This window comes from Somniosus microcephalus, chromosome 15 (assembly GCF_052327205.1).
Source record: "Somniosus microcephalus isolate GS21.2 chromosome 15, FLI_Smic_1.0, whole genome shotgun sequence".
NCBI classification, from domain to species: domain Eukaryota; kingdom Metazoa; phylum Chordata; class Chondrichthyes; order Squaliformes; family Somniosidae; genus Somniosus; species Somniosus microcephalus.
The window spans coordinates 44,689,579-44,715,300 of NC_141001.1; the positions used below are offsets into that span (position 1 = coordinate 44,689,579).

Sequence of the window (25,722 nt, forward strand, 5' to 3'; positions counted from 1 at the left end):
GGTGTCATCACCCTGCAACCCTGTCTCTGTCAATGCCATGATGTCAATTTGATCGTCCACAATAATGTCATGGGTGGCAAGACCCTTATTTACAAGTGAACATACATTTTGAAGGGAAATGCGGAGAGGGGCGATGATACCTAATTTGCTGGCGGAGTCCTGAGGGGCAGAGCAGGGAGGAGGTTGGCGAGATTAGCTCGCAGTAGGTGCTTAGGGTGGGGAAGGCGGGGAGAGAGTAAGATAGAACAACTTGGGTCGCTGCTAGCTAGGAGCCAGCGACGAGTGCCTCGGTGGGCCTTTCGAAGGATGCCAAGAGAGGCACAGAGGGAAGCTGTGGAATTATTTAGGAGGGAGTCAAGCCTTGAGCGACGGCAGGATGATGAGTAGTGGAGAATAGGGGTTAATGAGGGTAGTGTACATGATGGCAGAGAAAGAAAAGGAGGAATGAAGGCCAGGGGAGGGTAATGAAGAAAGAGGAAAAAGAGAGAGATAGAAGTGATGGAACTTGGTTCCGGAGCGGCAGCCAAAACACGCACGCGGACAGACACTGGGATTAAGTTACAAAGGCGTGATTAAATGGTAGATTATAAAGCATGATTTGAGTTAGTCTGAAAAAGTTAATGTAATCAATGACCCATAGATGTCAGGAGCCAAGAGGATGATTTAAAGTATTTCTTGAGGTCGAGTAGCAATAGAATAGTCAGTTGTCGATGGCAATTGGTCAAAAGATGCAATGAGAAGTTCCATTCAACGTTGTAGGGAATCAAGGGATATGGGGATAGTGTGAGAAGTTGGAGCTGAGGTAGAAAATCAGCCATGATTTTATTGAATGGCGGAGCAGGCTCGAAGAGCCGAATGGCCTACTCCTGCTCCTATTTCTTATATTCTTATTATCTGCTCAGATCTGAAGAGTGGAGTTTGAACCCATGACCTTCTCAGTTAAAGGTGAGTGCTACCAGTGACCCTAGTGGACACTTGCTGGGGTACAGTAAGGCAGCAGTATCTCACCCAAGTGGCCATTCTTCATGTTTGAACCTAGACAAGTGTTGGCAGGCTATTCAACCATGGAGAGCATCACAGCTGAGCCCGATTCTGTCTTCACACATCTACAAGAGAACACTTTCTAGCAGAAGTCACCTGATAGTGATGAAGAGCATGAACCCTGGTTGATTTTTTACCTCTCTAAGCTACTGAGGCCAATTGGTGCACCCTACTGCTGGCCTGGTTGAAACGAGCAGATTCAGTATAGACTGAGAACAGAACTGGGGCCTCTAGTCTGATGTGGCACAGTTACACACTGTCTTTATTAAATAAGCTATCAGGGAGGCCAAGACAATGCAGGTGTTCCCATACTCCCAGATACTTCAGTGTACTACTGATTCAGCCTTGGCCGGTTAGAATGGGTTCTACAGGATTATTCGCAAACATTTAATAATAACGCAGAAAAGTGCAAAGTGATACATTTTGGTAAGAAGAACAAGGAGGGGCAATATAAACTAAAGGGTACAATTCTAAATGGGGTGCATGAACAGAAAGACCTGGGGTATTTGTGCACAAATCGTTGAAGGTGGCAGGGCAGGTTGAGAAAGCTGTTAAAAAAAAAATCATACAGGATCCTTGGCTTCATAAATAGAGGCATAGAGTACAAAAGCAAAGAAGTTATGATGAACCATTATAAAACACTGGTCTGACCTCAACTGGAATATTGTGTTCAATTCTGGGACTTTAGGAAGGATGTGAAGGTCTTAGAGAGGGTGCAGAAAAGATTTACAAGAATGGTCCCAGGGATGAGGGACTTCAGTTACGTGGATAGACTGGAGAAGCCGGGGTTGTTCTCCTTGGAGCAGAGAAGGTTGAGAGGAGATTTGATAGAGGTGTTCAAAATCATGAGGGGTCTAGACAGAGTAGATAGAGAGAAACTGTTCCCATTGGCAGAAGAACCAGAGGACACAGATTTAAGGCGATTGGCAGAAGAACCAAAGGCGACATGAGGAAAATATTTTTTACGCAGCGAGTGGTTAGGATCTGGAAGGCACTGTCTGAAAGGGTGGTGGAGGCAGATTCAATCATGGCTTTCAAAAGGGAGTTGGATAAGTACCTGAAGGAAAAAAATTTGCAGGGCTATGGGGAAAGGGCAGGGGAGTGGGACTAGCTGAAGTGCTCTTGCAGAGAGCTGGCACGGGCTCGACTGGCTGAATGGCCTCCTTCTGTGCTGTAACCATTCTATGATTCTCTGATGCATCACATATAATATACACAGCATCCTAAGAAACCAGGCCTGTGCTTCATGCTTGTTACGTTGAACCTTTTCCAGCCCTCACCTTGTGCGTTAACATGAGCCTCTGCTTCCAGCCTTCCTTCTGAATGAGATGTAGTCCACCAGCTGAGCTACCCAGTGCCAGCCACTTCCGGGAAACTGACAAACATGTACACTGAGGAAAGACAGAAACCTTCAAATTAACGTTTTAATATTTTCACTGCCACAATTTCAAAGTCGCCTATTAATAGTTCCACTCCCCATAATATTGATTGCATTTTTCCAGCTCCCTCCCCCTCCATGTCAACCTATCCCTATTACTCATTAACCACAAGATGTAGTTTTGGACTATAGAAGAATCTCACTCCACTCACTCCCTGAAACATACCATCAGTCTGTGACCAGTTTCCATCAGCTCACGATTTGTTCTAAATTTCTGCCCGCCCCCCCACCCCACTAAGTGTCGACATTTGCTCAGGTATAATTTCAAGAATGCTGGTAACCCTCTAATACCTGGCTATTCTTCATGCGCTCAGCACAGACGATGTCCGCTATTAAACCATGGTTGCATCACAGCCAAGCCTACTCCATTTCTCAGCCAAAGTCCACAAACAAGCAGTTTCCAGCAGGGGCAACATTCATGAGCAGGTAGATTTTCTGCGCCCTTATCCAGTGGTACTTAATGTAGTGCCCCTCTCCCTGCCTTGGCTGAGCTCAGCGAACTCAGGACATTCATTCAGATCATGGCTGAACTGTGCCTCAACTCCATTTACCCATCTTTGATCCATATTCCTTGATACCCTTACCTAACAAAAATCTATCAATCTCAGCCTTGAAAATTTCAATTGACCCAGCATCCACAGCCTTTAGTTCCAAATCTCCTCTGCCCTTTGCGTGGAAAAAATGCTTCCTGATTTCTCTCCTAAATGGCTTCGCACTATTTTAAGATTATGTCTTTTTGTTATGGATTCCTAAACCAAAGGCTTGATGGCTTGCATCCTAGGGTCTTGAAGGAAGTAGCGGTAGGGATTGTGGATGCATTGGTAATAATTTTCCAAAACTCACTGGACTCAGCAAAGGTCCCGGCAGATTGGAAAACTGCTAATGTAACACCCTTATTTAAAAAGGGTAGTAGGCAGAAGGCTGGAAACTATAGACCTGTTAGCCTAACATCTGTGGTTGGTAAAATGTTAGAGTCCATTATTAAGGAGACAGTAACGGGGCATTTGGATAAACATAATTTAATAGGACAAACTCAGCATGGTTTCATGAAGGGGAAGTCATGTTTGACAAATTTGCTGGAGTTTTTTTGAGGAAGTAACATACAGGGTGGATAAAGGGGAACCAGTGGACGTAGTGTATTTAGACTTCCAAAAGGCATTTGACAAGGTGCCACACAAAAGATTATTGCTCAAGATAAAAAAATCGCGGGATTGGGGGTAATATTCTGGCATGGGTGGAGGATTGGCTCTCTAACAGAAAGCAGAGAGTTGGGATAAATGGTTCGTTCTCAGATTGGCAACCAGTAACTAGTGGTGTTCCGCAGGGGTCAGTGCTGGGTCCCCAACTCTTTACAATCTATATTAACGATTTGGAGGAGGGGACCGAGTGTAACATATCAAAGTTTGCAGATGATACAAAGATGGGACGGAAAGTAGTGAGTGAGGAGGACATAAAAAACCTGCAAAGGGACATAGACAGGCTAAGTAAGTGGGCAGAGATTTGGCAGATGGAATACAATACTGGAAAGTGTGAGGTTATGCACTTTGGCAGGAAAAATCGTAGAGCAAGTTATTATCTTAATGGCAAGAAACTGGAAAGTACTGTAGTGCAAAGGGATCTGGGGGTCCTGGTGCACGAAACTCAAAAAGTTAGTATGCAGGTGCAGCAAGTGATCAAGAATGCCAATGGAATGTTGGCTTTTATTGCTAGGGGGATGGAATATAAAAACAGGGAGGTATTGCTGCAGTTGTACAAGGTATTGGTGAGACCGCACCTGGAATACTGCATACAGTTTTGATGTCCATACTTAAGAAAAGACATACTTGCTCTCGAGTCAGTACAAAGAAGGTTCACTCGGTTAATCCCGGGGATGAGGGGGTGGTCATATGAGGAGAGGTTGAGTAGATTGGGACTCTACTCATTGGAGCTCAGAAGAATGAGAGGCGATCTTATTGAAACATATAAGATTGTGAAGGGGCTTGATCGGGTGGATGCGGTGAGGATGTTCCCAATGATGGGTGAAACTAGAACTAGGGGGCATAATCTTAAAATAAGGGGCTGCTCTTTCAAAACTGAGATGAGGAGAAACTTCTTCACTCAGAGGGTGGTAGGTTTGTGGAATTTGCTGCCCCAGAAAGCTGTGGAAGCTACATCATTAAATAAATTTAAAACAGAAATAGATAGTTTCCTAGAAGTAAAGGGAATTAAGGGTTACGGGGAGCGGGCAGGAAATTGGACATGAGTCTAGGTTCGGAATGGTCATGGCCCTGTGGGTAGTGGAGTGGGCCCAGGGGCCGTGTAGCCTGGTTCTGCTCATACTGTGTTCTAATTCTGTTAGATTTCAGGAGATGGTTTTATTCCTGTTCCTGGCTGGGGTGGAGATCGCTTTTACAGAAGGTAAGTACTGTAGAAAATATAGGGACAGAGTGATCTCCTGGAAGAATTTCGATCGCCTAGATGGGTCGGAGAGGAATTTCCCAGATTTTTTTCTCCCAAATTGGCCATTGGGTCTTTATCTGGTTTTTCGCCTCTCCCGGGAGATCACATGGGTTCGGGTGGATGCAGAGTGATAGAAGATTTGAGGTTAGGATCAGATCAGCCATGATCTTATTGAATGGTGGAGCAGGCTCGAGGGGCCGATTGGCCTACTCCTGCTCCTATTTCTTATGTTCTTATGTAATAGATTCTCCGCATCCACCCTATCGATCCTCTTGATCATTTTAAGTGCCTCGATTAGATCAACCCTCAACCATCTAAACTCAAGGGAATGCAAGCCAACTTTATACAACCTGTCCTCAATTTAATCCTTTAAGCCGAGTAGCATTCTGATGAATGTATGCTGTACTCCCTCTAATGCCAATATATCCATCCTGTGGTTCATGCCCAAAACTGACGCAGTTCTCAAGCTAGGATGTGACCAGGGCTCTGTACAACTGAAGCGTCACTTTCACTGCTTTGTATTCGAGCCCCCCTTGAGATAAAGGCAAATATTCAATTTGTCGTGATGTGTGTATGTGGAGCCCTAAATCCCTTTGCTCCTCCACAGCTCCTAGTCTCCCCCCATTAAGAAAATACTCTGATTTGTCTTTCTCAGATCCAAAGTGGATAACCTCAAACGTCCTCACATCTGCCACAGTTTTGTCCACTCACTTGTCTGTCTATGTTCCTTTGTAACTTAATGCTCCCATCTAACAACAACTTGTATTTATATAGCGCCTTTAATGTAGTAAAACATCCCAAGGCACTTCACAGGAGCATTATAAAACAAAAAATTTGACACCGAGCCACATAAGGAGAAATTAGGGCAGGTGACCAAAAGCTTGGTCAAAGAGGTAGGTTTTAAGGAGTGTTTTAAAGGAGGAAAGAGAGATAGAGAGACGGAGAGGTTTAGGCAGGGAATTCCAGAGCTTAGGGCCAAGGCAACAGAAGGCACGGCCACCAATGGTTGAGCGATTATAATCAGGGATGCTCAAGAGGGCAGAATTAGAGGAGCGCAGATATCTCGGGGGTTTGTGGGGGCTGAAGGAGATTACAGAGTTAGGGAGGGGCGAGGCCATGGAGGGATTTGAAAACAAGGATGAGAATTTTGAAATCGAGGCGTTGATTAACCGGGAGCCAGTGTAGGTCAACGAGTACAGGGGTGATGGGTGAACAGGACTTGGTGCAAGTTAGGACATGGGCAGCCGAGTTTTGGATGACCTCAAGTTTACGTAGGGTAGAATGTGGGAGGCCAGCCAGGAGTGTGTTGGAATAATCAAGTCTAGAGGTATCAAAGGCATGGATGAGGGTTTCAGCAGCGGATGAGCCAAGGCAAGGGCGGAGACGGGCGATGTTACGGAGGTGGAAATAGGCGGTCTTAGTTATGCCGTGGATATGTGGTCGGAAGCTCATTTCAGGGTCAAATATGACACCAAGGTTGTGAACAGTGAGGTTCAGCCTCAGACAGATGTTAGGGAGAGGGGTGGAGTCAGTGGCTAGTGAACGGAGTTTGTGGCGGGGGCCGAAAACAATGGCTTCGGTCTTCCCAATACTTAATTGGAGAAAATTTCTGCTCATCCAGAACTGTATGTCAGACAAGCAGTCTGACAATTTAGAGACCGTGGAGGGGTTGAGAGAAGTGGTAGTGAGGTAGAGCTGGGTGTCATCAGCGTACATGTGGAAACTGACACTGTGTTTTCGGATGATGTCGCCAAGGGGCAACATGTAAATGAGAAATAGGAGGGGGCCAAGGATCGATCCTTGGGGGACACCAGAGGTAACGATGCGGGAGCGGGAAGAGAAGCCGTTGCAGGTGATTCTCTGGCTACGGTTATATAGATAGGAATGGAACCAGGCGAGTGCAGTCCCACCCAGCTGGACGACATGGAGAGGCGTTGGAGAAGGATGGAGTGGTCAACCATGTCAAAGGCTGCAGACAAGTCAAGAAGGATGAGGAGGGATAGTTTACCTTTGTCATACTTACAAAGGATGTCATTTGTGACTTTGACGAGAGTCGTTTCGGTACTGTGGCAAGGGCGGAAACCTGATTTCACACACAACTTACTGTGCCTCATAACTTGATGTCATCTGAAAACTTGGATATATAACTTTCTAATCCTTCATTCAAGTCATTAATATAAATGGTGAAAAGCTAAGGTCCCAGTACAGATCCTTAGGAAGCACCACTTGTCACATCTCGCCAATCAGAGAATGAACCCTTTATCCCTACTTTCTGTCTCCTACCTCCCAACCAATGACCTTCCCAAGTCATCATTATCTATGACAACGGTGAGGTACACTCACCTTTACCTGCAACAGGAGGCGTCATAGTACATGAACTCCAATGGCAGATTAGTGCGCATTCAGTTTAGCATGCCACCCTTCACCTGTAACAGGAGGGTACATACTCATCTTTATCTCTAACAGGAGCACTGTGCTATTTTCCCACCATGTTTTTTCAGCACACACTGCAGGTGAATTATTTCACAGGCCCAGAATATAAGACCTAAAGGAAAAGTAGTTGCAATAATTGCACCTGTGGAGCCGATTGAAATGCGGCACTACTGTCCGTCTTGAAGGAGTGCTCTATAATTCCCACTGTTTCCTCACATCCGCTAGTGACAAAAACCCAGAACCACAGCAACGCAATACAGACCTTTGTGTTACCCAACTATCTGAACACTTCAACGCAGCTTTGTCCTGGATCAATATACTCATACAACCTCCCTCCCACAAAAATATAAAACGTCAGCCCTTTCATTTAATGAGAGTAGTGTTGTGTATACCCTTCTCTCACTCACCTTCAATCTGCTCGAATCCAGCCGGAGGGCAGATAACAGGGGATCCAGTGAGTCCAGCTCAGCTAGGACGTGGCTACATGATTCTGGGAGCATCGGCAGTGACATTGCAAGGCTGTGTGAACACGTTTCAGTGGAAAGTGCGCTGCAGCGTTAAGAAAACTGGCAGAAGATATGATTTGCAGCCTCTGTAATCTTGTTCACAGTCTCTATTATAGATACTTCATGTTCATGCTGCGGATATTAAACAGACACAGTCACTTAACCAATTTGACTTTAGCCAGAAAATCTACCCCTCCCCCAAAACAGCACAATTTAACATTAAAAAAAACCCAATAGTGTCAGAGATAAAGTGTAAAAATAGCCATTGCTAGCTGGTAGCCTCAACGAAAATGGCAAATTTGAGGTACTCTGAGACATGAGTGCACCCTCCCTGCCCCCCTCGGCAAAAGCGCCCAGAGATAATAGTGCCCCCTGCCCATTCCCAGGCAGGAGTACTCATAGTGATAGGGGCACAACTTCCACTCACGAGCGCACAGAAATAACTGCACCCCAGAGACAAGGGCATCTCCAGGCAATAGTGCCTCCGACAAACTGGGCACTACCCCGGTATCAGCGTGTACAGAGATAAGGGCACCCATTCAGGCAACGGAGCTCATAAAGACAAAGTCTTTCAACTTTTGGCTATAGTGTGAAACAGACGATATTGAATCAGCCGCCCGTTATACACTTCCTCCGATTTTCCTTTCCACTGAAGTACACTATTGGCAAACGTTAAAATGACTCCCAGCGAGTCCAACTGGAGCACAGGGATTGCTGCAAGAGCTTGGAATAGGTCGAACACCACACCCCATCATCATCTGAAAAGCAGAGTAGGGCACAGGTTAGATATAATCAACCTGTAGATTCTCAGCTAACTTCCCTGATAGCTAGTTAATAAGTTGGAATCTTGTGGGATTGGGGGGCAGATCTTGGATTGCATAAGGAATTGGTTACATTCTCGTAAGCAGAAGATTATTACTAATGGTAGTGGTGCTGTGTGCAAACCGGTTACTAGTGGAGTCCCACAGGGTTGCTCTTCAGAATCTTTATTAACCGCCTGAATGAAGTCATTGTGGGAACTGTCCACAAGTTCACGGAGATTCGCACAAGCATTAGAATCTTAGGATGCAAAAAACGGCTACAATCAGATCTAGATGCGATGGGGAATGGACCCGCATCTGGCAGGTAAGTCAGTATAGATAAATGTAGTGTTATGTACATGGGTAGGGCTAACGCCAAGTACGTGTAACACCATGCAGGGTTCTGAATAAAGGCTGTTGAGTAGGAAAGAGACCAAGTATTATAGTCATGAGCAATGTTCCCTGTGAGCTGCACTTTGTTCTGCGCGGCCCGTTTCTTTTAAATTCCTGCGCGGTATTTACAGTGTAAAAGCCGGTGAGCGGCTTGCACAGGACCTTGCAGATTACTTTGTGGCCGCGCGCGCACCTTAGCGGGAACATTGGTCATGAGTCGCTAAAGGTTTATGACCAGTGCCATGAGGCTCCAGCAAAAGCAGAGTATTGGTATGTCTTGCAAGGATGGCCACGTGGATAGACTATGAGTTAGTTAGGTCAGGGAGCACCAGGGGGCCATCCGTATAAGTTACGTAAACATCGAAGTAGGTTAGATGTCAGGAGGTTTTTTTTTCCCCTCGCAGAGGGTCATCGACCTTTGGCACAAGTTGCCAGCTCGTGCAGGGAGTACTGATTCGTGGCAAACATTCAAAAGGGAACTGAATGAGTTCCTGCGTGTGTCTGATATCACAGCGTATAAAAGGAAGGTGAGGCTTTGGGCGATGTGTCTCATGCTCGTGGTGGGACTCCTGGAACCCAGTTTGATTGCCTTTGGGGGTCAGAGAGGAATTTCCAGATTAATTTCCCCCTGAATTGTAGGTATTTTTTTTTTAAACCTGTCCTTTTGCTGCTCCCAGTAGATTACGTGGCTGCTGGTGGGTGCACTGGAATCATGATGCTCAGTTGCACCCTGACTGTTTGGGACATCCTCAATAGACCAACTGGTCTTTTCCTGTCCATCATGTTCATATGATTGGAGGCCCTGGGCTGCAGGGTCGTATGATTCTCGTTTTAGGAGAGCAGCAATTGGTAGATGGGAGAAGCCCTTTGAGATTTTCTAATCTTGGCTCCTGCAGCAGCTGCATGTGACATCCATTTCCTTCCTCGTACTGGCTGTACAGTTTCATCCTCACAGTTTTGCAATGACATAACAGGTGTTAAACAATATCCTCACTGTAAAGACTGACTAATATTAAACCAACCAGCCCACTGCAGGCCCAAAGCAACTGACCCATCATTGCCCCATGCTGCCCAACCAACTGAGCCAGCAGGAATACTACCGAACCAATTGGTCTAACACAGCCCACACCAACCCAATCCACCAGCTGAATAATACTTCAGAACTGTTTAAAAATATATATATACTAGCTGGGGAGCCCCGCGTTGCGAGGGCAATTTTGGGGCGCGAGGGCAATTTTGGGGCGCTTGGTCTCCCTGCCCCTGTGTGTCCCCCCTCTCCCTGTCATGTCCTCTCCCTGTCCTATCCCTCCCTCCCCTCCCCTCCTCTCCCTCCCCTCACCCACCCCCGCTCCCCCACTCCCCTCTGTCCCTCTCTCCGGCCCCTCCCCCTGCCTAGCGCCTGAGGTCCGGAGCTGAGGTCCCCCACGTATGGCGCGGCTGATGGGCGGCCGCTGTGGGCGGGCGGGCGGGCGGCGCATGCGCGGTCAGTGGGCAATTTTGGGGCGCTTGGTCTCCCTGCCCCTGTGTGTCCCCCCTCTCCCTGTCCCATACATGCAACATGGGTGGGGGTCTGACATCTGATACACAAGTCAGGTATTCCAGATATAGACAGTTCAGAGGGCCCAGTATTGCACACATAGGCAGCACAGCAGGTGACTACAGGCAGATAGACAGCCTGCACATCTTCAGCGCAGGAGGACAATATATATCACACACACCGGCAGCACAGAGAGGCTGCGTATCACACACGATGCAGTGCAGGGACGCAGATATTACACATGGGCGATGTCAGGAGACCAGATGAGCCACACAAACAGCAAGGGATAGCCCACATTCAGGTAATGCGAGTTAATATCCCACACGAAAACAATGCAGGGTGGGGTTGTATATATGAGCAACGCAAGAGTCATATATGCCACACACAGGGCAAGTTAGGGGGTATTATATCCCACAAACAGGCAGTGGGGTGGTGGGGGGGGGGGGGGCAGAAAAGATATCCCACACATGGGCAAGGAAGGGGTGGACAGGATATTTCACAACCAATAGGGTGGGCAGCGGAAATTACCACGATAACCATATGGACTAATGAGTAGCAAAATATGCCACACACTTGCAGCAGAGGGAGGGATAACGCTGGCCACTGAAGTGTTGGGGAGGGTGGAATAAATCTCTGACTTTATGATATTGTACACCACCCTGCTCAATGAGCAGCGCAGGAATACCTCAAAGTCAGCGACTAGACGGTGGGATATCTGACAGTTGCAGAATCCCACAGTTGGTGAAGGAGGGGGGAATATCTAGAGCGGGTGAGTTAAGGAAGGCAGGTCACAGTCTAAGGATAAGGGGTAGGCCATTTAGGACAGAGATGAGGAGGAATTTCTTCACCCAGAGAGTGGTGAACCTGTGGAATTCTCTACCACAGAAGGCAGTTGAGGCCAATTCATTAAATATATTCAAGAAGGAGTTAGATATATTTCTTAAGGCTAAAGGGATATGGGGAGAAGGCAGGGACAGGGTACTGAGTTTGGATGATCAGCCATGATCTCATTGAATGGCGGAGTAGGTTCGAGGGGCCGAATGGCCTACTCCTGCTCCTATCTTCTATGTTTCTATATCCTACAGAGTAGGGTGGGAATATCACAAGGTCATTGGGGGGAGGAAGAGCATATCTGACAGCTGGTGCACCAGGGACATAGAAACATAGATATCACATCTAGTTCCCTCGTCTAGATCATTAATATATATTGTGAATAGCTGGGGTCCTAGGAGCAATCCCTGCGGTACCCTACTAGTCACTGCCTGCCACTCGGAAAAAGACCCGTTTATTCCAACTCTTTGCTTCCTGTCTGCCAACCAGTTCTCTATCCAAGTCAGTACCTTGTCCCAATCCCATGTGCCTTAACTTTACACGCTAATTTCTTATGCGGGACTTTATCGAAAGCCTTCTGAAAGTCCAAATACACCACATCCACTGGTTCTCCCTTATCTATTCTACCAGTTACATCCTCAAAAAATTCCAGTAGATTAGTCAAGCACGATTTACCTTTTGTAAATCCATGTTGACTTTGTCCGATCCTGTCACTGTTTTCCAAGTGCTCTGCTATTACATCTTTTATAATGGACTCTAGCATTTTACCCACTACCAATGTCAGGCTTACTGGTCTATAATTCCCCGTTTTCTCTCTACCACCTTTTTTGAATAATGGGGTAACATTAGCTACCCTCCAATCCATGGGAACTGTTCCAAAATTCTATAGATTCTGGAAGATGACCAGCAGTGCATCTACTATTTCTAGGGCCACTTCCTTAAGTACCCTAGGATGTAGATTATCAGGCCCTGGGGATTTATCGGCCTTCAATCCCGTCAATTTCCCTAACACCATTTCCCTACAAATACTGATTTCATTCAGTTCCTCCCTCTCATTAGACCCTATGTTCCCTGACATCTCTGGGAGGTTATTTGTGTCCTCCTTTGTGAAGACAGAACCAAAGTATGTATTTAATTGGTCTGCCATTTCTTTGCTCCCCATTATAAATTCCCCTGATTCTGACTGCAAGGGACCTACGCTTGACTTCACCAATCTTTTTCTCTTCACATATCTATAGAAGTTTTACAGTCAGTTTTTATGTTCCCTGTAAGCTTACTCTCATACTCTATTTTCCCCCTCTTAATTAATCCCTTTGTTGAATCCTAAACTGCTCCCAATCCTCAGGTTTACTGCTTTTTCTGGCCAATTTATATGTCCACTCCTTGGATCTTATACTATCCCTAATTTCCCTTGTTAGCCATGGTTGAGTCACCTTTTTTGTTTTATTTTTATGCCAAACAGGGATGAACAAATTCTGTAGTTCATCCATGCAATCTTTAAATGTTTGCCAATGCCTATCCACCGTCAACCCTTTGAGTAACATTCCCCAATCAATCCTACCCAACTTGCGTCTCATACCATCGTAGTTTCCTTTACTTAAGTTCAGGACCCTAGTCTCTGAGTCAACTACTTCACTCTCCATCTTAATGAAGAATTCTATATTATGATCGCTCCGCCCCAAGGGGCCTCGCACAAGATTGCTAATTAATCCTTTCTCATTACATAATACCCAGTCTAAGATGGCCTGATCTCTAGTTGGTTCCTTGACATATTGGTCCAGGAAACCATCCCGTATACACTCCAGGAATTCCTCCTCCACAGTATTGTTACTAATTTGGTTAGCCCAATCTATATGTAGATTAAAGTTACCCATGATAACTGCTGTGCCCTTATTGCACGCGTCTCTAATTTCCCGTTTAATGCCATCCCCAACCTCCGCATTACCGTTTGGGGGTCTGTATACAACTCCCACTAACGTTTTCAGCCCCTTGGTATTTCTCAGCTCTACCCATACAGATTCCACATCATCAGAGCTAATATCCTTCCTTACAATTGTGTTAATCTCCTCTTTAACCAGCAATGCTACCCTACCTCCCTTTCCTTCTTGCCTGTCTTTCCTGAATATTCAATACCCCTGGGTGTTGAGTTCCCAGCCTTGGTCACCCTGGAGCCATGTTTCCGTAATCCCAATCATATCATATCCGTTTACATCTATTTGCGCAGCTAATTCATCCACCTTATTCCGAATGCTCCTCGCATTAAGACACAAGGCCTTCAGGCTTGTTTTTTTAACACACTTACACCTTTTAAAATTATTATTTACTGTGGCCATGTTTGATTTAAACCCTTGATTTCTCTGCCTTCCACTTTTGCTTTTCTCTTTCCTGTCTTTTGTTTCTATTCTTGCTTCCTTTTCCTCTGTCTCCCTGCACAGGTTCCCAACCCCCTGCCATTTTAATTTAAACCCTCCCCAATAGCACTAGCAAACACTCCCCCTAGGACATCGGTCCCGGTCCTGCCCAGGTGCAAACCGTCCAATTTGTATTGGTCCCACCTCCCCCAGAACCGGTTCCAATGTCCCAGGAATTTGAATCCCTCCCCCTTGCACCATTCCTCTACCCACGTATTCATCTGGAATATCCTTCTATTTCTACTCTGACTAGCATATGGCACTGGTAGCAATCCTGAGATTACTACCTTTGAGGTCCTATTTTTTAATTTACCTCCTAACTCCCTATATTCAGCTTTTAGGACCTCATCCCGGTTTTTACCTATATCGTTGGTACCTATAAGCACCACGACAACTGGCTGTTCACCCTCCCCTTCCAAAATGCTCTGCAGCCGCTCCAAGACATCATTGACCCTTGCACCAGGGAGGCAACATACCATCCTGGAGTCTCGTTTGCCGCCGCAGAAACGCCTATCTATTCCCCTTACAATAGAATCCCCCATTAGTATAGCTCTCCCACTCTTTTTCCTCCCATCCTGTGCAGAACCACCCACGGTGCCAGGAAGTTGGCTGTTGCTGTCTTCCCCCGATAAGCCATCTCCCCCAACAATATCCAAAGCAGTATATCTGTTTGAGAGGGGGATGGCTGCAGGGGACCCCTACACTACCTGCCTGCGCCTACTACTCTGCCTGGCGGTCACCCATTCCCTTCCTGCCGGTGCAGCCTTTACCTGCGGTGTGACCAACTCATTAAATGTGCTATCCACGACATCCTCAGCATCGCGAATGCTCCATTATGTATCCATTCGCAGCTCCAGCGCCACAATGCAGTCTGCCAGTAGCTGCAGCTGGATACACTTCCCGCACACATGGTCGTCAGGGACACAGGAAGTGTCCCTGATTTCCCACATAGTGCAGGAGGAGCATACCATGGCGCCGAGCTGTACTGCCATGACTTACCCTTTAATTAATTCAAATTAAATTAAATCAAATCAATCCCACCAATTACACAGCATTATATACCACAGTCAGCGACTAGGACAGAGGGTGGGTATCCCAGAGTAGGTGTATAGGGGTGGGATTTCCCACGATGGTGGGGTGGCAGAGGGGGAACAGATTTTTCCACTGTCGGGGGGGTGGAGACAGATTGTCCCACTGTCTGGGGGGGTTGAGACAGATTGTCCCACTTTCTGGGGGTGTGTGGAGACAGATTGTCCCACTTTCAGGGGGGGTGTGTGGAGACAGATTGTCCCACTTTCAGGGGGGGGGGTGGAGACAGATTGTCCCACTTTCTGGGGGGGGGGGGGGGGGGGAGACAGATTGTCCTATGGTGTGTGGTAGAGGGGAAAGATTGTCCCACTGTCTGTGGAGGGACGGCGACAGATTGTCCCGTGGGCTGGGCGGGGGAGTCTGTTCCGAGTTCCAGTTACACTGCAGGCCCGGCGCCTCCCGGTAACGGTTTCAGGGGATTCCCAGCCCAGGTCCCGGACTCGGTAACCAGCGCCCAGCCCAATGAAGCCGGGCTGCCAGCGAACCTCGCACTACAGCCAAACCCGATCTGCATCTACCTGGCGCCGTCCCACAGGCCGCTGACCGCTCCGTACCCGTCCGCCTGCGAAAGGTCCCTCAACCCGGCGAAAAGCCCGCCCCCCAGCCGCGGACTTCCCCAGATAGTCCCCGCCCCCTGGATGCGCTCCACCCCGGGCCCCGCCCCCTGGAGACGCTCCACCCAGGGCCCCGCACCTGGCGACCCCCGGGCCCCGCCCCCTGGAGACACCCCGGCTCTTCAATTACGGGAAGCATCACCGCCAAGTAGGCCCTTTTCTTCACCCTGGCCCTCAATAGTGTGTAAGATCCCAGCAAGAAAGAAGGCCTTGCATATAGCGCCTTTCATGACCACCGGATGTCTCAAAGCGCTTTACAGCCAATGATGTACTTTTGAAGTGTAGTCACTGTTTTAATGTGGGAAATGCAGCAGCCAATTTGCACATAGCAAGCTCCCACAAACAGCAATGTGATACTGAGCAGATAATCTGTTTTAGTGGTGTTGATTGAGGGATAAATATTGACCAGGACACCAGGTTACCTCCCCTACTCTTCTTCGAAATAGTGCCATAGGATCTTTTACGTCCACCTGAGAGAGCAGACGCAGCCTCAGTTTAATGTCTCATCTGAAAGATGGCCACCTCCAACAGTGCAGCACTCCCTCAGTATTGTACTGGAGTGGAGTGTCAGCCTAGATTTATGTGCTCAAGTCTCATGGAGTGGGACTTGAGCCGAACAACCTAACTCAGAGTTGAGTATGCTACCAATTGAGCCACTGGCACCAGAGGACCAACAGGGTCTGTCCTCTTTTAATTGGAACAAGTAAATTAAACAAATAAACTATAATTAGGACTGTAAAACTTTAAATAAACTTTATCAAATCAAATTAAAATTTGGTTGTCCAAATCAATTATGCACTCCAGTCCCCGTGGCGCCCACCGGTCACGGAAGTCAACAGGGTCTGTTTTCTCCAACAGTGATGCCGAGAGGCTGATTGTTCAGCTCATTACAGACCAGACAATAAACCTGGGATCTTCCTAGCTGTATAAAGCAGTAACACACTGGCTGGTGTAATTATTTGTCTTTGGATTAATGTTTCTGAGCTTTCATTGACTTTTGTGTCAGATGTGGAAAGAAAAATGAGAGATTTATCTTGAAGGTTTGTGAATGGTTACTTCTTTCCCTCAACAGATTGGTCATATTGTAAGTGTGTATGAAGAGAAAGGGCTTAATTGGCCAAAAGGTAATTGTAATATATGTGGGTAGGACAAATGAAGGACAGAGTCAGGATGATTTGCTCGTCCATGTGCTTGTTTTATTAGGCCAGAGCGAACTGAGCATGCTCATAATAAACCATGTGACAAGCCATGAGATAATACATTACCATAATTAACTACTTTGTGTTCTTAATTCTTCTAATAATATGTATCCTCCACATGCTGTAGAATTTAAGCCTAACCTGAGATGCTTCGGGTGTCCTATAAAGTCCTAGGAGTTAGCACTAATTTATTTTGATCTAAAGCTGAACTGACACCAACTAAGTACCAAAAACCTATACATCAAGTTATGCCTCTAATTAAACATTGAAAAACAAAAGCCAAAGAGTTTTCAACAGAACTCTGCACCCTTGCCCACAATTCCTTTCTCACCCCGGCTGCTTGCTCAGGCAACACCCAACAGTCTGTAATATTAGGTCCTATTCAAGCTGGAGCTGAGATTCAAACCCCACATCCAGTCCATCACCAAGACCGTCTAACAACAGAAAATGCTGGAAAAACTCAGCAGGCCAGGCAACATCCGTGGAGAGAGAAATAGAGTCAACGTTTCAGGTCGAAATCCTTTGTCAGGACTGAAAAAATACAGGAAATGAAACAGATTAAAAGGCCAGTTTGGGGGCTGGGAAATGGGGATGAAAGAACAAAAGAGAAGTGAAGAGACATTAAGAGGTATTCAAAACGAGACGAGATGGTGATAGGACTAGTAAAGAGACAAAAGACGGCTCTAGATTAGGTGTGAAATGCGCTGGCAGAATGAGAGACAGCTGCCATGTGGGAGAGAAAAAAGGGGGAAGGACACAAAACAAAGGTGTGGATAAAAAATAAATGTAAAAATATAATGGGGGCCAAGGTTATGATCTGAAATTGTTGAACTCGATATTGAGTCCGGAAGGCTGTAAAGTGCCTAATTGGAAGATGAGGTGCTGTTCCTCGAGCTTACGCTGGGTTTCCGTGGAACAATGCAAGAGCCCGAGTACGGTGAGGTCCGAGTGGGAATGGAGCGGTGAATTAAAATGACAGGCGACCGGAAGCTCGGGGTCACCCTTACGGACTGAACGAAGGTGTTCCGCAAAGTGGTCAACCAATCTGCGTTTGGTCTCCCCAATGTAGAGGAGACCACATCGTGAGCAGCGAATACAGTATACTAGATTGCAAGAAGTACAAGTAAATCGCTGTTTCACCGGGAAGGGGTGTTTGGGGCCCTGGACAGTGGGAAGGGGGGAGGTATAAGGGCAGGTGTTGCATCTCCTGCGCTTGCATGGGAAGGTGCCGGGCGAAGGGGAAGGGGTGCTGGGGGTGATAGAGGAGTGGACTAGGGTGTCTCGGAGGGAGCGGTCCCTACGGAATGCTGAAAGGGGAGGGGAAGATGCGTTTGGTGGTGGGATCACGTTGGAGGTGGCGGAAATGGCGGAAATTCCACAATATCGTGTGCCTCTGTCTCTACCTTTTCCTCACCATCACTGAAATACTTATTCATACCTTCATTAATTCCAGGCTCCTACACTCTCCTAAATGACCTCCTGAGTTCCACACTACACAAAGTCCAACTTATCCAGAACTCCACCACTTCCATCCTGTCGTGTCCCACTCACCTATCACATTTCTCATTGCCAACCTCCACTGGTTCCCAATCTCCAAATATATTAACTTCAAAATCCCCATATACAGCTACAAATCCCTCCATGGCCTTGCTGCACCTGAGCAACCTCATTTAGCATTACATCTTAGCTCATACCTTCTGCTTTTTTGAGTGTGGGCTACTATCTACTGACTACTTTCCTTTGCTGCACCAGCAGTGGTAGGGCCTGCAGCATCACAGCCCCATTTTCTGAAATTCTCTCCCAAAAGTCCTCCATTTTACTTCAACACTGTCCAACTTCAAAAACATCCTCAAAATCTACCTCTTCAACCACACCTTTGGTCACTGTCCCTTCTTTTTCACAATCCTTGCTTGGTGACTAAATTCACCCTCTGTCTTTTGAGAGGTGCCTTGGGACATTTTGCTACTTTAAAAGTACTTTATAAATGTAAGTTGTTCTTGGAAGTGCCTGAAGGGATAGCGGAGTAGGATTGTGCATTCATATTGTTTGCAAAATGAAGATGGCCCCACAGGTCATTATAGGTAACTATTTTCTTCCTTCAGTATCCTCCATATATTTGCAAAGGGAAGGCCCCTGCAGAGGAGACTTAACAACAGTTGCCATGTCAAATCTGCCAAAGACTGAATCATGTGCAGCAGTCCAAATTTAGCTGGTAATACTTGGTCAATGTGTGAATAATACTCCATGTGGGTGCTATACAAATATTATCAATCACAGCCTTATTTGAAAGATGCCCAGGAGGCTTCTGTAGAACAAGTGCAATGATCTTTAAACTGACTTCTACATCTCTTCCCTGCAAGCTGATTTGTGGAAAGTATTCTCCGCTTTCACTTTGTGTCCATTGTTTGGTGACTGGTTTGCAATTTGTCTTTAAGCCATAAGAAACAAGTAACTGTCCGAACTTTCAAAGGCACTTGATTTGGGTGATAGAAACATAAAAACATAGAAGATAGGAGCAGGAGTAGGCCATTCAGCTCCTCGAGCCTGCTCCGCCATTCAATGAGATCATGGCTGATCATCCAAATTCAGTACCCTGTTCCTGCCTTCTCTCCATATCCCTTGATCCCTTTAGCCTTAAGAAATATATCCAACTCCTTCTTGAATATATTTAATGAATTGGCCTCTACTGCCTTCTTTGGTAGAGAATTCCACAGGTTCACCACTCTCTGGGTGAAGAAATTCCTCATCTCAGTCCTAAATGGCTTCCCCCTTATCCTTAGACTGTGACCCCTGGTTCTGGACTCCCCGACCATCGGGAACATCCTTCCAGCATCTAGTCTGTCTAGTCCTGTTAGAATTTTATAAGTTTCGATGAGATCCCCTCTCATTCTTCTAAACTCCAGCGAGTACAAGCCCAATCGACCCAATCTCTCCTCATACATCATTCCTGCCATCCCAGGTATCAGCCTGGTGAATCTTCGCTGCACTCCTTCCATGGCAAGACATCCTTCCTTAGATAAGGCGACCAAAACTGCACACAATACTCAAGATGTGGTCTCACCAAGGCCCTGTACAACTGCAGCAATACATCCTTGTTCCTGTACTCAAACCCTCTCGCTACGAAGACCAACATACCATTTGCCTTCTTAACTGCCTGCTGCACCTGCATGCTTACTTTCAGCGATTGGTGCACAAGGACGCCCAGGTCTCGTTGCACTTCCCCTTCTCCCAATCTATTGCCATTCAGATAATAATCTGCCTTCCTGTTTTTGACACCAAAGTGGATAACCTCACATTTATCCACGTTATATTGCATCTGCCATGCTTCTGCCCAATCACCCAACCTGTCCAAATCATACTGGAGTTTCTCTGCATCCTCCTCACAGCACACACGCCCACCCAGCTTTGTGTCATCTGCAAACTTGGAGATATTGCATCTAGTTCCCTCGTCCAGATCATTAGTATATATTGTGAATAGCTGGGGTCCAAGGACCGATCCCTGCGGTACCCCACTAGTCACTGCCTGCCACTCGGAAAAAGAGCCATTTATTCCAACTCTTTGCTTTCTGTCTGCCAACCAGTTCTCTATCCAATTCAATACCTTGCCCGCAATCCCATGTGCCTTAATTTTACATGCTAATCTCTTATGCGGGACCTTATCGAAAGACTTTTGAAAATCCAAATACACCACATCCACTGGTTCTCCCTTATCTATTTTACCAGTTACATCCTCAAAAAATTCCAGTAGATTACTCAAGCACGATTTACCTTTTGTAAATCCATGTTGACTTTGTCCGATCCGGTCACTTTTTTCCAAGTGCTCTGCTATTACATCCTTTATAATGGACTCTAGCATTTTCCCCACTTCCGATGTCAGGCTTACCGGTCTGTAATTCACCGTTTTCTCTCTACCACCCTTTTTGAACAGTGGGGTAACATTAGCTACCCGCCAACCCATGGGTACTGTTCCAGAGTCTATCCAGAGTGATGTAAGTGAGGAGGACACAAGGAGTCTGCAAAGGGATATAGACAGGTAAAGTGAACATAAGAAGTAGGAGCAGGAGTAGGCCATACGGCCCCTCGGGCCTGCTCCGCCATTCAATAAGATCATGGCTGATCCGAACCTAGACTCACGTCCACTTCCCTGCTCGCTCCCCGTAACCCCTAATTCCCTTATCAGCTAGGAAACTGTCTATCTCCGTTTTAAATTTATTTAATGTCGCAGCTTCCACAGCTCTCTGAAGTAGCAAATTCCATAGATTCACCACCCTCTGAGTGAAGAAGTTTCTCCTCATCTCAGTTTTGAAAGGGCGGCCCCTTATTCTAAGATTATGCCCCCTAGTTCTAGTCTCACCCATCAGTGAAAACATCCTCACCGCATCCACCCGATCAAGCCCCCTCACAATCTTATATGTTTCGATAAGATTGCCTCTCATTCTTCTGAATTCCAATGAGTAGAGGCCCAACCTACTCAACCTTTCCTCATAAGTCAACCCCCTCATCTCCGGATTCAACCGAGTGAACCTTCTCTGAACTGCCTCGAGAGCAAGTATATCTTTTCTTAAATATGGAAACCAAAACTGTACGCAGTATTCCGGGTGTGGCCTCACCAGTACCCTGTATAACTGAAGCAAGACTTCCCTGCTTTTATACTCCATCCCCCTTGCAATAAAAGCCAAGATTCCATTGGCCTTCCTGATCATCTGCTGTACCTGCATATACTAACCTTCTGTGTTTCATGCACCAGGACCCCCAGATCCCTTTGTACTGTAGCACTTTGCAGTTTCTCTCCATTTAGATAATAACTTGCTCTTTGATTTTTACTGCCAAAGTGCATAACCTCACACTTTCCAACATTATATTCCATCTGCCAAATTTCTGCCCACTCACTTAGCCTGTCTATGTCCTTTTGCAGGTTTTTTATGTCCTCCTCACTCACTGCTTTCCCTCCCATCTTTGTATCGTTGGCAAACTTGGATACATTGCACTTGGTCCCCTCCTCCAAATCGTTAATATAGATTGTAAAGAGTTGGGGTCCCAGCACTGACCCCTGCGGAACACCACTAGTTACTGATTGCCAACCCGAGAATGAACCATTTATCCCAACTCTCTGTTTTCTGTTAGATAGCCAATCTTCCACCCATGCCAGTATATTACCCCCAATCCCGTGATTTTTTATCTTGATCAGTAATCTTTTGTGTGGAACCTTGTCAAATGCCTTTTGGAAGTCCAAATACACCACATCCACTGGTTCCCCTTTATCCACCCTGTTTGTTACGTCCTCAAAGAATTCGAGCAAATTTGTCAAACATGACTTCCTCTTCATAAAACCATGCTGACTCTGTCCGATTAAATTATGCTTATCCAAATGCCCTGCTACTGCTTCCTTAATAATGGACTCCAATATTTTACCAACCACAGATGTTAGGCTAACTGGTCTATAGTTCCCAGTCTACCTCCCTTTTTAAATAAGGGCGTTACATTAGCAGTTTTCCAATCTGCTGGGACCTTTCCTGAATCCAAGGAGTTTTGGAAAATTACCACCAATGCATCCGCAATCCCTATCGCTACTTCTCTCAAGACCCTAGGATATAAGCCATCGGGTCTAGGGGATTTATCCGCCTTAAGTCCCATTATCTTACCGAGTACCATCTCCTTAGTGATTTTAATCGTGTTTAGCTCCTCCCCCCCTATAGCCCCCTGTTTGTCCAGTGTTGGGATATTTTTTAGTGTCCTCTACTGTAAAGACTGATACAAAATATTTGTTCAGCGCTTTTGCCATCTCCATGTTCCCCACCACTAATTTCCCGGTCTCGTCCTCTAAGGGACCAACATTCACTTTAGCCACCCTTTTTCTTTTTATATAACTGTAGAAACTCTTGCTATCTGTTTTTATATTTTTTGCTAGTTTACTTTCATAATCTATCTTCCCTTTCTTAATTAATCTTTTAGTTATTCTTTGCTGGCTTTTAAATGCTTCCTAATCTTCTATCTTCCCACTAGATTTGGCTACTTTATGTGCCCTTGTTTTCAGTCGGATACTATCCTTTATTACTTTACTTAGCCACGGATGGCTGTCTTTTCTTTTACACCCCTTTTTCCTCAGTGGAATATATTTTTCTTGAAAGTTGTGAAATATCTCCTTGAATGTAGACCACTGCTCATGTACCATCTTACACCTTAATCTATTTTCCCAGTCCACTTCAGTCAACTCTGCTCTCATACCTTCATAGTCTCCTTTATTTAAGTTTAGTACGCTGGTTTGAGATCCAACTCTCTCACCCGCCAACTGAATTTGGAATTCAATCATGTTATGGTCACTCATTCCAAGGGGATCCTTTACTAGGACATTTTTTATTAATCCTGTCTCATTACACAGGACCAGATCTAAGATTGCCTGCCCCCTGGTTGGTTCAGTAACAGTAAAGTGAGTGGGCAAGAAGGTGGCAGATGGAGTATAATGTGGGGAAATGTGAGGATTTTCACTTTGGTAGGAAGAATAGAAGAACAGAATATTTTTTAAATGGTGAGAAACTATTAAGAACATAAGAAATAGGAGCTGGAGTCGGTCATTTGGCCCTTCGAGCCTGCTCTGCCATTCAACAAGATCATGGCTGATCTTCTACCTCAACTCCACCTTCCCACACTACCCCACATCCCTTAATTCCCAAAAATGTATCGACCTCTGTCTTGAATATGCTCAACGATTGAGCATCCACAGCTCTCTGGGGTAGAGAATTCCAAAGATTCACAACCCTTTGAGTGAAGAAATTTCTCCTCATCTCAGTCCTAAATGGCCGACCCCTTATTCTGTGACTGTGACTCCATGTTCTAGATTCCCCAGCCCGGGGAAGCATTAACCTGGTCAAGCCCCTTAAGACTTTTATGTTTCAATTAGATCACCTCTCATTCTTCTAAACTCTAGGGAATATAGGCCTAGTCTACTCAATCTCTCCTCATAGGGCAATCCCCTCATCCCAGGAACCAGTCATGTGAACCTTCACTGCACACCCTCTAAGGCAAGTATGTCTTTCCTTAAATACTGGTGTTCAGAGGGATTTGGGTGTTCTTGTAAATGAAACACAGAAAATGAACATGCAGGTACAGCAAGCAATTAGAAAGGCAAATGGTATGTTGGCCTTTATTGCAAGGGAGTTGGAGTACAAGAGTGAGGGCTTTGGTGAGACCACTCCTGGAATACTGTGTACAGATTTGGTTTACATACCCAAGGAAGGATATACTTGCCTTGGACTTAAATTCTTGACTCAAATTAGCATTTTCACTTTTGAATCAGAAATTTGTGGGTTCAAACCCACTTCAGAGACTTAAGCATGTTCTCTAGGCTGACACTTCAATGCCATACTGAGATGCCATCTTTTAGATGAGATGTTTAACAGAGGCTCTGTCTGCTCTTTCAGGTGGATGTAAAATATTCCATGATACTTTTAAAGAGCAGGAGTTTTTCCAGTGTCCTGCACAACATTTAATCCACAACCAACATTGCCAAAATAATCAACTATCTCATTGCCTTGCTGTGTATTAATTGGCTACAACGTTTCCCTAGGTTACAACAGTGATTATATTTCAAAGGTACTTGGTTGTAATGTGCTTTGAGACATCTTGAGGATGTGCTATATAACTGCAAGTTCTTTCTTTGGCAGAAACTCCAAGTGCCTGGTCTAAATGCCAAACCAAACATGATTGATGAACATTAAGGGTGTTCAGTTCACTAATTCCCTAAGCCAAAACCAAGGCTAATAATCTTGAAGCATCTGGAAGGCAATGGTTTCAAGATCAGAGTAGCAGAGGTGCTGCCAAGATCTTGGCCCATTTAGGAGCATGGCTCGTGTGTTTGGTGGCAATGCAAGGGTATCTCGGGATCTGGGAGCCTGGTCCCAACCTTTGAGGAAATTATCTCAAAGGGTTTTATGAAATCTTGGAGAACTGGAGTGGCTTAGGGGATGACAGTTTTGAGAGTGGCTGCAAGTATTCCAGCATTATAATGAATTGATGGGGAAGCGACCTCAACAAAATGTGTTCCAATAACCCCCCCACCCCCCAAATTAGGTTGTTTGTCTGATATCAAGTCAGAGATCAATTATGACTTCCTCGAGCTCAACATTGGGAAGATTAAAGACTTTTTCTTTGGGTCCCACTGTAAATTCCTTTACCTTATCACCATCATCCCCATCCACTCTCTCAAGCTAAAACAGACCAATTACAATCTTTGTATTCCATTCAACCCTGAGCAGAGATTTTAAACACACATCCTATTACGAAAACTGTTTATGTCTCTCTCTGCAACATTGATTGGCTCTCGCCTACCTCAGCCCTTCCACTACTAGAACTCCCTAAACCACTCCACCTTTAAAAACCTTGTATAAAACCCATCGCTTTGACCAGCCCATCCAAACCACTTCCGTAGTCAGCGTACATTTCATTATTCTCCATTTGTGAAATGTATTGGGTGTTTTTTATATGTTAAGAGATATTATGGGCCAGATTTTGCTGTGAAAATAACAATGAGGTTAACACTTACAGTTGCTGTCCGATTTGCGCATTATAAGTGCAAATGCGCAGTTAAACGCAAAAATCTGGAATGTACTGTCCAGGATGCGCTGCCCCGCTGTCAGCTGCGTGAAAATGGCATCTCGCTGTCTGGCTCCCCATTGAATGGCATGAAGTTCCTGTACAGATGTCGTACACAGACTAAACTCGCCACAAAAAGTTGTCATTCCAGTATATGTATCCTTTTAACAGCAAACAGCACGACATGCAAGCCGTGATCCTAACCAACGGTTCCACCACAGACCCAATTCACGTACGAACCGGGGTCAAGCAAGGCTGTGTCATCGCACCAACGCTCTTCTCGATCTTCCTTGCTGCAATGCTCCATCTCACCCTCAGTAAGCTCCCCACTGGAGTGGAGCTAATTTACAGAACAAACGGGAAACTGTTCAACCTCCGTCGCCTCCAGTCCAGATCCTAGGT

The 25,722-nt window shown here is 45.8% G+C and overlaps 1 protein-coding gene across 3 annotated transcripts in view; it reads right to left on the reverse strand.

Annotated features, from left to right (window-relative positions):
* The window catches only part of hps5 (HPS5 biogenesis of lysosomal organelles complex 2 subunit 2), a 62,168-nt gene extending 46,642 nt beyond the window's left edge, over nt 1–15,526 (reverse strand). For 2 of the 3 annotated variants that reach the window (XM_086007717.1, XM_086007715.1), the window contains exons 1-3: nt 15,437–15,526; nt 7,759–7,989; nt 2,322–2,432 (exon numbers count right to left, since the gene is read on the reverse strand). In XM_086007717.1, coding sequence (XP_085863843.1) covers nt 2,322–2,432; nt 7,759–7,863 — 216 coding nt within the window. In that variant the 5' untranslated portion in view covers nt 7,864–7,989; nt 15,437–15,526. The remainder of the gene's footprint in view (nt 1–2,321; nt 2,433–7,758; nt 7,990–15,436) is intronic. The other variant, XM_086007716.1, reaches the window with a different exon arrangement.
* Between the last annotated feature and the right edge of the window lie 10,196 nt (nt 15,527–25,722).